Raw genomic sequence first — 13,909 nt, 5'->3', positions numbered from 1 at the left:
TGGAGTGGAAGATACGAGTACAACAGTGCAGAAATCACATATGTGTCTCTCACACTGTGAGCTCATACCTCATTCACAGCAGACAAAATGTAGCTCAAAGTATATTTATAGCTCAAGGTTTGTAGCTGCCAGTGCACTGTAGAGCAACGTGCAGATCTAAATGTCATGTGAGCATTGGCATTCAAAGCAAGTACTTCCCAGTACACAAACCTGCAGTGGTATCCCAGGAAATAAAAGATTGCATTAATAGCAGCAAAAACATATTTCATGGAATGCACCATACTGCAAGAATGTGATGAACCCTTGGTGGTGACATTTAATGAACCACCCTGCTTCAAAAACATTTATTAAAAGCGCTATTAACTCTTCTGAAGCTGATGTCACCACTGTTGGGCATTATCTTCCAAGACAGTACTGCCTTTTTTAATCATTGGATACACTAGTAATGAATGTTCAGTGTATTACATCAAAGACATTTTACACATCTATTGTAAGAGACTCGTTAGGAGCTCTGTTATGGACTGCGGACAAGATGGCCTAATGTATACAAGGTGCCGACAATCCTTGCCGTGATGATGGAAACTTTCCTTACTTTTAGTTATTTTGAGCTCTCTATTTATCGTCACTCTAGAATGGAGTGAAGTAAATCACAGTTATCATATAACTATAAGGACATACTGTTTACTATGTGAGCTGTTGAATGGACTCTGCAGGTATAAAGAAAAATGAAGTGATGTTGCACAATCTTAGACTGAGCTGGAATATTTTACTGTTAAACGAAATAGAAAATAACTTTCATTATTTTAATTCATGCTCAAATGTTATTACAAGCCAGTACAGTTATGGCAGTGGTTCCAAAGCGGGGAGCGGGGAGGGGAGGGGGGTGTTGGGAGGGGCATGGCCTGGATTTATAAAGGAGGGGGTTCAAGGCTAAATATATATGATGCTTGGTTCTGCACTGCTATGACATGGACAGGTTTCAGAAAGGACTTCCAGGTACACGTAAAGCAGATGATGAATCAACACCAATCAGCTTGAAAATATTTTATGTGCAAAAGAGGGAAAGGGGGGCCTTGCAGAAAAGGTTTGGGAACCACTGAGTTATGGTATGTAGCCTCTATGTACACACAGCCTCATGTTACCTACATATACACTTTGCTGGACGATAAGTATAAGGATACATTTATTTTAAAAATACACAATCAACCATGATTTAATTTGTCTGATAATCTGACTATTGTAATAACAGGCCTTGTTGAGAGGTGATGTTGTATTTTTTTTTACTGTAAGATATCATCTCAATGCTCAGGAATCAGAGACAGAATGTAATACTGGGTCATAAGTGTAATGACATGTTGAATTTTGCTCCTTCCAGAAAAGAGGTGTACAATTTATGGCTAGTTTTGTGTGATACTGAATGATGAAAATAATGTTGTAAAAGTGCATGACAGATGGCCTCAATATTTTGTGCATTTCATATACAGTGCCTCATTGTTAGTATTTCGTTACATTCATCTTTTCATTTTCAGTGCAATGAAAGGAGCTTACATACCACAGAATACGCAGAATTCTGTTACCAGCAATGAACTGCTAAAAAGCCAGGCAAATCACAAGATATATCTGTGCTATCTGTCCAATTAATGGGCTCTATATGGAATGGCCCACCGAAGTCTGTGCTCTAATAAAGTGCGCTGGCACAAAAAGAATCTTTCAGCTGAACATCAGTAAGCTGCCAGAAAAGGATTTTCCTGTGTGTTGTTTTGAATTGAATATGTGCAGAGCACTTTCTGAAAGTTTGCTAAATTGACTGCATCTAAAAGGGTTTGAAAGGGACGGGAAGTTAATTAGGTTGTATTGTTGTATTCATTTTGCTCATTTCCTCGCCATCAAACGCACTACCCTTTTCCTCCCTGGACCCCTTCCCTGTTTAACTTTTCATTTGAAGAATTGTTTATCTAAAAGTTGCACATAATTTACCCTGTACTGCAGTAACATTATGTGTATTCATAAGATATAATCCAAATATATACTGCTTCGGGATTTATTCATGCAGTGAAAGATAATGGCATATAATTACAGGCTCTTTTTCTCACGTAAGTTTTGGACTAGAGGGAATGAGGCTGATGAGTAGTTGTGAAATGTATGCTTAATTGAAGGTAGATTTTTGCAGAGCAAATATGCTAGCTGACCTTGTGTTTATTAGAACACAATATAAGGCTTTACAAGTACACCGATATGCACACAAGATGAGTGAATTGCTCGACTGCAGTTCACATAATTGTTTGGATTGCTTTCTGATGCATGTACTTTCATTTACTGTGAACGTCATACAGCTTAAGGGGAGTGAAGGTAGCCTCTGCAGAATCATTCTCTAATTACAAGGTTAAACAACACCAAATATTATGATCATGACCTTTCACTTCACTAAGTACTTGCCACATACTTAATATAGGGAAAAAGTGCCTGGATTATCACTTAAACAGTGTGCAATTGTATCAATTGCAAGCAGTCTTTAACACAACTTTTTTCTTGATTTAAGACCAAGACCTCTTCATCAAAGGCAAAATGACTAAAAGTCAGAAAACAAAGCGATTTACAGGTTGAGAATGGGTAAAGGTACTGTGTCTGTCTGAAAATAGTATACAATAAAACATCAGCGATGTATGATCCTAGTACACATTCAAAAATGGAAAAACATGATAATTGTATGAGTGATGATTACTTAATGTGCAGCCTATCCAAACATAGCCTTAGGGCGCACTCACACTGTCCTTCCGCACCGCGCCCCGTGCTTTAGGGTACTTGCCCCCCCCTCTCCCCCCGCTTGCCAGCCCGTTTGTACTCACACAACCTGGGCCTCGGCCAATGCTTCTTGCCTGCCTATATGTCATCACGTCGTAACACGTCACACCCATTGATGACGTCATCGCGATGCGTTTCTTTGTTTACAAATCTTTCCATAAACCTCAGAGTTTTTGTGCGTCTTGTCGACTGTTTTTGAATATTTTCATCCGACCAAATCTGCAGTAAACACTCCACCTCCACATCACACCAACGTGAACCTTTCGCCGCCATTGTTTTAAATGTCCGCGCATGGTCCCTCCTTCTATTTTCTATGTCCGAACAGGCGCACATAAAATGACATCAGAACCGCCGTAGGCCTCGTGCTCGTACACGTGCACACGCTCGTGCTCGTACATGTGCAAACGCGCTCAAAAAAAGCCCACCTCTCTCAGACGGGCCGTGGACTGCCAGCTGGCCGCAGCTATGAGCGCAGCGGGTGCACTCACACTGGTCAAACGCACTAGACTTTAGCCGAAAAACCTGTTTTGGCCCGCTTTAGGGAACTTGTCCCCCCTCCCTCTCCCCCCGCGCCCCAGGCCCGTTTGTACTCACACTGCCTGGGCCTCGCGCAAATGCTTCTTGCTGTCTGTCCATACGTCATCACGCCGTAACACGTCACACGCATTGATTGACGTCATTGCGATGCGTCTCTTTGTTTACAGATCTTTCCATAGACCTCAGAGTTTTTGTGCGTCTTGTCCGACCAAATCTGCAGTAAACACTCCACCTCCGCATCACACAAACGTGAACCTTTCGCTGCCATTGTTGTTGTTGTTAAATGTACGCGCATGGTCCCTCCTTTTATTTTCTATGCACATAAATTACGTCAGAACCGTCGTAGGCCTTGTGCTCATGCTCGTGCTCGTGCTCGTGCTCGTACACGTGCGCACGCTCGTGCTCGTACATGTGCAAATGCGCTCTACAAAAGCCCACCTCTCTCAGACGGGCCGTGGATGGCCAGCTGGCCGCAGTTATGCGCGGAGAGGGTGCACTCACACTGGTCAAACGCACTAGGCTTGACCCGAAAAACCTGTTTTGGCCCGGTGCGGAAGGACAGTGTGCGTGCTCCCTCTTACATCAAGGTGCTCTGCTGAAACATGGACTTCCTAGTCAGTGGAAATCTTTTTTGTGATTTTAGTATACATCCTACTCTGCAGGAGGATATGAATAGCCTGCAGTTCTTCTCTGGCTCTACTTAACATTCTAAACTTTATGAAATGTAAATAGATTGTACTTTTTTATTTGGGCAAAAATGCCCACTTTTCTGAATATCCACCCCACTCCCTTGTTTTCAGGGATCCAGTTCTGCCTCCCCTCCACCTGCAACATTGATCGGACTACCCAGAAAACCCCAGGTAATCCTGCTACCTAGGGCATCCTTCGTTGTTCCATTTCAGTGCGAGAGATATTATTTAAATGAAACACGAGTTGTCCTGTGGCAAGTTACTTTTAAGCACATCTTTAAATAATGTTGATTATCTACAATTACTCACACATTCACACATTAATTGAAATACAAGTTACAATGTAGTGAATAACCCATTAGGAGTTTATTGAATATACCTGCACTACAGTCCCCTACTCTAAACCACCCTCCTTCCTTGTTTAAGGCTGTAGTCAGAGCTCAATTGGTAAAAGTGCTTTCTCCACTCTCGCTTGACATATTTATGATAGCATCTGAAACCTGCCTGAAATATTCCTCCATCCCAAAGTCTGCAATACCACATGAGTGCACAAACACTCACACACACATATATATATATATATATATATTTACACACACACAAACACAAACACAATACACTAATTAATCATGCATTCATTCATTTGCTCACTCTGTCTCCAAAGTGTTCACTCCTAGACTCATTTATTGATTGTATGACTTCCTCACCCACTCATTCACTCACTATCTTACCCACTGTACCGTACCTCTCACTCAGCGGGCAGATAACTTTCTCTCTCTCTCAAAAACTATAATACCTTAATAGCACACACGTACAGTAAATACAGTTTCCTGTTAGTCAGGGTCATAGTCAGTCATCCATGCCATTATTTTAGTGACCCATCAAGTCGACAATAAGCTGATTTGTTTTCATGCAGGGTGAGGTTAAGACCGCAGTGACATGCATCTAACTGGTGACATGCAGATGTGTCACCAGGAGTTCCTGGTCCTGCAGGACAGCAGGACAACTGAGGCATTATAGGTGAACAAAAGAAGGTCTTTGATCTACAGATCAAGAGAGACTTGCCGTGACATTGCCATATTTGCTACAGGGGTGTTTTTGTTGAAAACAGTGTTTGTTCTTGGTGATTAATCACAATCTTTAAACTTTTACAAACCATATAGGGATGGTTAAGTGAGATGAAGTAATGACTGACCCAGTCTGGTTTTTGTTTTCGGCTATTTTTTACATTCATTTCTTTATTGTTTTTGTCTGCAACACTCGTCACAGTGCCAATAATGGAGCTGACCATCCATCTTCCCTTCCCTCCCTCGCTCCAGATCATTTACATATGCTTAAAAGCCTGCTGCAAAACAAACTGCTGCATTTCCTTTACAGTGATAAATCCAATCGTGAAGAAAGACTCTTAACGATGTGTCACTCAGCACCCCAACCCACCCGCCTCCATGTTAGCATACAAGCCAGTCCTGATAGATAGAAAGGTCCTAACAGAGATGGAGTAGTTGAATCACTGCCTTTGTGTCTCACGTTAATCAGACTCACTGGCACAGTGGTAGTTGTTTGTGTATGTGTGTGTGTGTGTGAGGGAAAAAGGGAGCGAGAGAGAGATTAAATTGAGTACTCACTGCATACATTTCGCTGCCTCTAAAGACACCACAATCGTTGACAGACCTCTTTTCAACTGTACTCATATTACATACTGTTTCCTGAAACAAGGAAATGTATTGCATTCATGGAAAGGTTTATAAAAGCATATTCACAATTGTTTAGATGCGAAATGGCTTTTTATCCAAAATAGCGTTTATCTGTTGCATGCCACATAATAAATTATTCTGTGGTTTGCTTGCGCTGATAAAACAGAGACCAACTCCTAAATGTTGTAGTCCAAAGTTTTCCACACATGTAAGGCTGCATTCACATCAAAACAGGTGTTGCGGCAAAAACGATGTGGCCGTGGGGACCATAGGGGATGCCAAAAGAACTGCAGTGACCATGCAGCGAAAAATTGAAAGTGAATCAACTTTTGGAGAAATGCGACCCGACATCACACTGCAGTGGCCATAACGTATTGATCAGACAAGACACAATATAGTATAATTCATATATAGTCACTCACCTGATAGGCCTCGCATCCTGGTTTGTTATTGGAAGTACTATTTTTCGTAAATCTCTCAATGCAAACAGGTGATCACTTGTAGCACCCGGCATACTAGCAGCATAACTTAATGCTAGCACCATGGGTAACAGAGTGTTGACACAAATGGGCCATTTAAGTGACATTCCCACACGGCCACACAACCCTGTGTTAATCACTGCTATGCCTTATTTGGTGTGAATACAGCCTTAAGTTTTAAACCATGGGATTAAACACAATGTTATTTGGGAATATGCACCAAATAACCCATTGGAATTTATTGTCACTTCCTGCTTTGTTGAGCTTGTTTCCTAGTGAGGCATGACCAGGTCAGAGCCTGGACACCAAATATCAAATCTGCACATATTCTACATTCACATTATGTACTACAGCTGACTGAATTGAATTGGGTTTTATTATATTAAGAATGTGACTAACGTGTTTGTTTTGAGAGCATAATTCTTTTTTCTTTTCTTCCTTCTTACCATCTGACCATCTTTTACTTCACATATTGTCAGAATAAATCTTGATAGTCATGCTTACTTGGTCACTGTTCCATCACGAATAAATCTGATAAATCTAATTCAACTTTTGATGCACTCTGAATTTCATCTCCCGGTTATGTCCACTCGCCTCCAGTGGCATGCCCGCCAAGAACCACTGATATAGGCTGAAAATATGAAAGCAAGATAAAGCCACAGGATTAGGCTATAATGCAGGAGTGTTAGTGGTGCAAATTCCTTTCCAAAATGTTCAATTAATCGAGTTGGTGTTAGTACTACTACAGTGCTTTTAGGGCCTACTCTCACTGTCCTTCTGGCCGCAGCCAAAACCGTTTTTTCAGCTAAAGCCTAGTACCTTTAAGCAGTGTGAGTGCACCCGTTCCGCGCTCAACTGCGGCCAGGAGTGTTAGTGGTGCAAATTCCTTTCCAAAATGTTCAATTAATCGAGTTGGTGTTAGTACTACTACAGTGCTTTTAGGGCCTACTCTCACTGTCCTTCTGGCCGCAGCCAAAACCGTTTTTTCAGCTAAAGCCTAGTATCTTTAAGCAGTGTGAGTGCACCCGCTCCGCGCTCAACTGCGGCCAGCGGGCCGTCCACGGCTGCCCTGTTCGGACATGTAAATAGAAGGACGGACCATGCGCGGACATTTAACAACAACAACAATAGCGGTGAAAGGGTCACGTTGGTGTGGTGCGGAGGTGGATCGTTTACTGCAGATTTGGTCAGATGAAAATATTCAAAAACAGTCGACAAGACGCACAAAAACTCCGAGGTCTGTGGAAAGATTTGTAAACAAAGCCACACACACGCGATCAATGCGTGTGACGTGTTACGGCGTGATGGCGTATTGACAGCAAGAAGCATTGGCCGGCCCTGGCAGTGTGAGTACAAACGGGGCTGGGGCGCGGGGGGGGAGAGGGAGGGGGGACAAGTACCCTAAAGTCCGGGTCGCGGTGCGGGAGGACAATGTGAGTACGCTCTTAGAGGACTAGGGGCTTGTGGCAGTTGCCTTGCCTGAAGTAATAATGATTTTTTTTTTACCATTTCACTGTTTTGTCTGGTGAAACAGTTTGGCAGGGTGTAAGCCACAATATTAAATATGAAAATTGATGAGCTTCATTTGTGAACACATTTTGTGGTTATGCTTTCAGCCTGCCCACTGCTTTATTTTCATATTATCGTGCATTTCAAGTGAATCATGTTGTTCATGTTGCAGTGCACTTTTACTGTGAGTGAGTGTTCACTTTAGATGAACTCTAAATGCTGAGTAATTCTGCCACTGCCAAGATGGGAACAAGAATTATGACTCCCCTTTGCAGGACTGGCTGGCTAATAATAGCTCTATTTTGGTCCTCCTGCTGAATCATGCCCCCTGAATGGGTCATCTCTTTCCTCCTTTGAATCTCTCCTCACTCACTGATTTATCTTCACTCTCTAACACACAAACACACACACACACACACACACACACACACACACACACACACACACACACACACACACACACCACACACACACACAAACTCTCTTGCACCCTCTCATCCTGTCTGCACAGATCTGCTCACCTCCACTGCTCTCTCTCACCTTTACATCTCTATTTTGTCTTTCCCTAATCTTCCTTGTTCTTCCCTAATGAATCTCTTCAACCATGAGAAGTTAATTTTGTGAACGGACAGCAGCATGAGTCATGAAGCCCCTGGAGCAGAACGCTCTTCATAGACCAGACGTCTCTAGCTATTTATAAACGGAACAAAAATATGCGTGAGAAAGAAGCAAAAGGTGTTGCAGGTTTGAAATGAAGCCCTGTGTTTAAACTCTTACCATAAATGAGGCTCCCTTTTGGGGGGGAAAAGGGTTGCAAACAAAAAGACAACATGTTTCAGACAACGATGTGTTTGTTCAGGCTACGATGTAATCAAGCTGAAATGCTATTAATTCTATGGCACAACTTCTAGGAGCCTGTCTGGGGGGCTGCTGCTCATAAGAACTCAAAATAGATCATATTTTGGTCTCATAAAGATGCCCCTAATTTCTTTGTGTGATGTAAGCATTTGCAAGACAGAAACAGAAACGCTGAGTTCGACACAGTGTACCTCTTTGCCAAGGAAAACGATAACCCATAACTTAACCTGCAGCGTGACTCAGTGCTCTTCCTCTTCGCCTTTTTCCTTTCTTCTGCTCTTAGCTCCGAGTTACCTGACACACTCTCAGCTAGCTTCGATCAAAACACACTAGGCACAGCTTGTGCTTCAGATGTTTCAGCCTGTAACCACACATAGTGGGCTTTTCTCTAAAAAGAATTGCGTTGAAATAAAGACACCTCAAAGCTTAGAAGGCATTCATGACCCAGTCCTCAAGTCCATTTCTCTGTGGATTAAGTCCATATTCTCATTTGCACTTGAAAGAAAGTAATCCCCCTCTTTCTATCTAACTAAATGGACAGAATAAGAAGATAAGAGTTGTCAGACTTCCTCAAGCAGTATCTCCGCACTAGGATCCTCCACACATGAGTACTGTTGATTTCCTCTCTGGTTTTTCACAGTCATCCATGTCTGATGAGTGTCACATGTCACAGACGCGTTGATGTTCTCTGTTACTCTATCGACTGCCCCCCCCCCCCCCCCCCCATCCCCATCTTGTCTCTCCAGCTGATGTAAATTATCCTTCCTCTTCCCCCTCATATGTTAGTTTTCTTCTGTTTTCATGCCAGCCACATGATAGAAACTTCGTCAACACTCAACACTGAATTCTCACACTTGGGCTCAAACTGACATTACAAGGGCTCGGGAACTAGGTTTGTGCATATGTGAGAGAGAGGCAAACAGAAAGTACTCATTCAGCCAGTACTTTAGACCAGTTCTGCTTATACATATTTAGCAACCAGCAACATTGTATTAAATGTATGTTCCTGCCTAATGTCATGATCATAATCACCATGATATATTAACTCGCCAGTGCCACATTATGCTAATGGGGCCATTAAGTAATAAAGTAAGTTAATTAAGCAATGATATGAATTGCTTATACATTGGAAAGTACTTTCCTTAAACAGCTTGTTGACATATGACAAATGGGTAGGAAGATGTGGTGCCTGCATGATGTTTCTGCCATACACTGATGTTGGGATATGGAATGTCTAGAATGACACCCGTATCATGTCCCATGTTGCATTGAAATAATCATTTCATAATTAAAGACTTAGGGCAGTGTGGTAAGACCCAGTAGTAGTAGTTCATCAGAAGATTGACTAGGACCTAACAATAAAACACTTCTATGAGCACAATATCATACGAAGGTTAGATGGATAGCCAGCAGATCTTTAAAGGAAAGTCTTGTGATATTCTACATTTTTATTTTGAAAAAAACAACAAAAACACAATATATTAACCCTACCAACATGTATTTTTTTATGACGTACAATATTTTTTTGAGCTTTAATGACTCTGAAATAATGTGCAAATGCACTCATACAGTATACATAGAATTCCATGATGGCCGTGACACGATAATATAAATGCAGCATGTAAATATTTTGAAAAAAATTATTATTTAGTCTCTTTCCGCCTTTTACAGCCATCAACTACACACCCAACTACAAGAAGGCCCCTCCTCCAGTCCCGCCCCGCTCCACTTCCAAACCCCTCATCTCCATCACAGCCCAGAGCAGCACCGAGTCTACCCAAGATGCCTACCACGAGGGGAGGCACCCTCATGGTGGGATGTGGGCTCCAGATGGCCTCAGCCTGGGGCTAAACCCAGGCAGAACCCTCTACAACTCCACAGACAGTCTGGACAGCGCCAAGGCTGTGACCATAGCCATGGAGGCAGCCGGAGTCATGGCTGGAAAAAGACACCCATCCACAGACAGCCACAGCTCGGTGCTCACCTGTGACAAGGCCATCCTGGTGTCCAAGGCTGAGGAGTACCTGAAGACCCCTAGATCCTCTATAGGGATACAGGTGAGTCTTGTGCCTAATGAGAAGATCTCAGACAGGATCAAATGAGATCAAACCTATGCATGATTGCATAATGAAACAGAATACTAACACACGCACACATTCAACTCAGAAACAGTGTTCTCATTTCAGGAGCTAAAAATAGCAATGATGAGTCACCTTACCGCAATCCATCGATTAAGATTCAACTCATGCTGGAGCAGCTTTAAGTGAATGGAAGTTCACTCCATGGTTCATTCACTTCCTTCTCCATTTACTGTACCTATTTCTCTTTCTCTCCCGTCTCCCAGTCTTAACGCTCTCTCTCTCTTTCTCTTCCTTTTTGTCTTTGTTACACTCCACATCCCTCTCTCTGTGCTCTTATGTTGGATTTGTCCGCCTTATTCTCTGATACAAGCTGAGATTTTGGGGTTGTTCATCTCCAGTTGCAGTCGAAGGTTTGCAGAACAAAAAAGTGAGGAATCTGTGGCAGCTTACACCATCACCTCAGGGCCATTAATAATATTTTATCAAAGTAGAAAATGAAATATTAAGAATTTTTAAAAAGCCATTATCAGTAACTTCTCTTGCTCTGTGCATAGGTAGTAGTCATTGCGCGTTCCTGTATTCTTCTTGAGCCATATACTTCAGTTCTCACTCACCTCAACATCTTTATCTGATCTTTATCATCATTATTTCTCCTCATCCACGTCTTCTTTCTTCTATTAATCTCTCCCACGTGAACTCAGTATTTTATGCTATTTACTCAAAGTCCAGGGGAGAGTTGAACATTCATATTGAAATTTGAAGAAAACAAGCAGACAACTTCATCAAACTCATTCTGGAGGTGTTTAAATGTTGTTAGGCGAGGTTCAAGTTGCTCGCAAAAATAAACCAAGCACACCTTAAAGAATGATTACTGTGTTTTTTCAGATGATATTAAGAAAGTCCTTTGGCTGGAGATGAGCCTAACACCCAAATTACGCCGTCGGCTGTCAGATGTTGCCATCGGGGAGTCAGCCAGCCAATAAATGATCCCTTCAGAGTCAATTGATCCTTCTGTATTCGCTGTGTCGTATCACATCCAAACTTCAAGAATACCCAGCGGCAAGTTTTGTCTAGACATTACATTTCACTCTAATGTGTAAATGGGAGCAATTAACGATAGCCTCCAAAAACATTAGTTCGGGCAGCCTATTAAAATGATGTACTTAAATTGACCCTGATGAGAAGCCTCCACTACAGATTTGACTTGCTTCTACAAGCCAGATATATAGTTTCCAAGTGTCCAGAAAAACTACAGGGGGCATGACTGGGCGCACACCTTCATCTGCATGAAACCTGAATTTAAACCTTGATTAAATTGTATTTGTATTATGGCCAGCCACCCCAAGCTGTAAAAAGGATTTGTTGCCAGCTTTGTTAGGTGTTAGGGGCGAAATCAGTTGAATGTAAATGCAGGTTCCACAGTAACCGGGGTTACATTAATTCCCTGCTTCATGTTAACACTGGGATTCACTCTCACACACACACACACACACACACACACACACACACACACACACACACACACACACACACACACACACACACACACACACACACACACACACACACACACACACACACAAACACACAAACACACACAAACACACTACACTAATTAATCATGCATTCATTCATTTGCTCACTCTGTCCCCAAAGTGTTCACTCCTTGACTCATTTATTGATTGTATGACTTCCTCACTCATTCACTCACTATCTTACCCACTGTACCGTACCTCTCACTCAGCGGCAGATAACTTTCTCTCGCTCTCAAAAACCATAATACCTTAATAGCACACACGTACAGTAAATACAGTTTCCTGTTAGTCAGGGTCATAGTCAGTCATCCAGAGATGATCAGGGGCACCTAGCCGCACTGATGAGTGCTCATTTTAAATAACACAACTGCAACAGGAAAACGTCGTCGTCATGCTTGACAAAAATTCACAGTGCCTCACGCAACTGCCAGAACATCATAATCTTAGGGTGGCTTGGACTCACCAGACTACCAGTTGAATTCAGTTCAATTCAACTCAATTGTATTTATAGTGCCAAATCATAACAAAAGTTATCTCAAGACACTTTACATATATAGTAGGTCTAGATCAACACACGTGACTTATTTATGATTTACAGAGACCCGACAATTCCTCCATGAGCAGCAGCAGATTACAATATCTATTTACTGTATATACTGTATATACAATCTTGCGCACAATGGCAATGAACTCTTTGCTTTTAACAGGCAGGAATGTCGAACAGACCCAGCTCTATGGTGGACGGCCACCTGTCCTGACCAGTTCAGTCAATTGGATGGACCTACAATCACTCAGAGCAGGAAACATGACCTACAACCAATCACTGCAATGAAACAATGCAGTGCTGAGCGACACATGCCAGTCGGGGCGGTGCTTGGTCTGTTATGAAGCAGGAAAAAAATGTCAGTCGGCTCACAAACATTCTAAAATTAAAGCTAAACAGTACAATAAAATGTGTTTCTGCAACATTTTAGGCGAGAAACAGGCAATGCCGTAAGAGCGTCTTGATTCTTATTTGATGAGCGTGTCCTAGTTCGACAGTTCGATCAGAGTTTTGTGAGCCTGGTAAGCTGCGCTGGACATACAACATCAGTTACATTACCAGTGAACTTACATTCAAGCATGACACTGCTCTGTCAATCATCTTGAGAGAGATAATGAGATAGACGGTTGGGATTGGCCCATCACATCTGGGCCAATCACAGTTAGTAGAAATCTGTTTGTATGGGAGAAGGGCCAGACGTATTTGCCAAAACAAATTAAACATGAGACCCACAGATATCCCTGTTTCCAAGCTAGTATTAACAACTTGGTCCATCACATGTTCACATTGAGGACACTGAGTTTAGTATATTCCAGACTTTAGTTTAGTAGAATTCTACATAGAGTCATTCAGTGTAAGTCATCTGGTCGAATCATTGTATTATTCCATATTGTTGCCTGCCAGTTTGTTAACAGCTACCATTGCAGTAGTTACATGGGATGACAATAATGTGTTAGAGCTCTTGGGACTTTGCAAATATTGATTATCTATATTGCAGACAGCTTTAGCTGCATCAACAATTCATATCACATAGCCAATCATTCTACTTCATCTACTACTCAAAGTATAATTGACCTAAATTAACCTGCCTCTGGATTGATTTGCCATTTTCTTTTTGACATCCCTATCTTAGCGGAGGTCAACATATCTTTAATCTTTGGTCTTTGACCTTCTGGACATGG

General features: G+C 42.0%; 1 protein-coding gene across 1 annotated transcript in view; it reads left to right on the top strand.

The window, feature by feature from the left end:
- Positions 1-13,909, top strand: part of dlgap2a (discs, large homolog-associated protein 2a) — a 125,248-nt gene that overhangs the window by 101,101 nt on the left and 10,238 nt on the right. Inside the window, exons 4-5 of the mRNA XM_083924608.1 lie at positions 4,140-4,199; positions 10,240-10,625. Of these exons, the coding sequence (XP_083780734.1) occupies positions 4,140-4,199; positions 10,240-10,625 (446 nt within the window). The remainder of the gene's footprint in view (positions 1-4,139; positions 4,200-10,239; positions 10,626-13,909) is intronic.

Source organism: Echiichthys vipera (genome assembly GCF_963691815.1).
Source record: "Echiichthys vipera genome assembly, chromosome: 12".
Lineage (NCBI taxonomy): Eukaryota > Metazoa > Chordata > Actinopteri > Perciformes > Trachinidae > Echiichthys > Echiichthys vipera.
The sequence above is the reverse complement of the archived record's forward strand: the minus strand, read 5'-3'. Positions and strand labels throughout refer to the sequence as shown.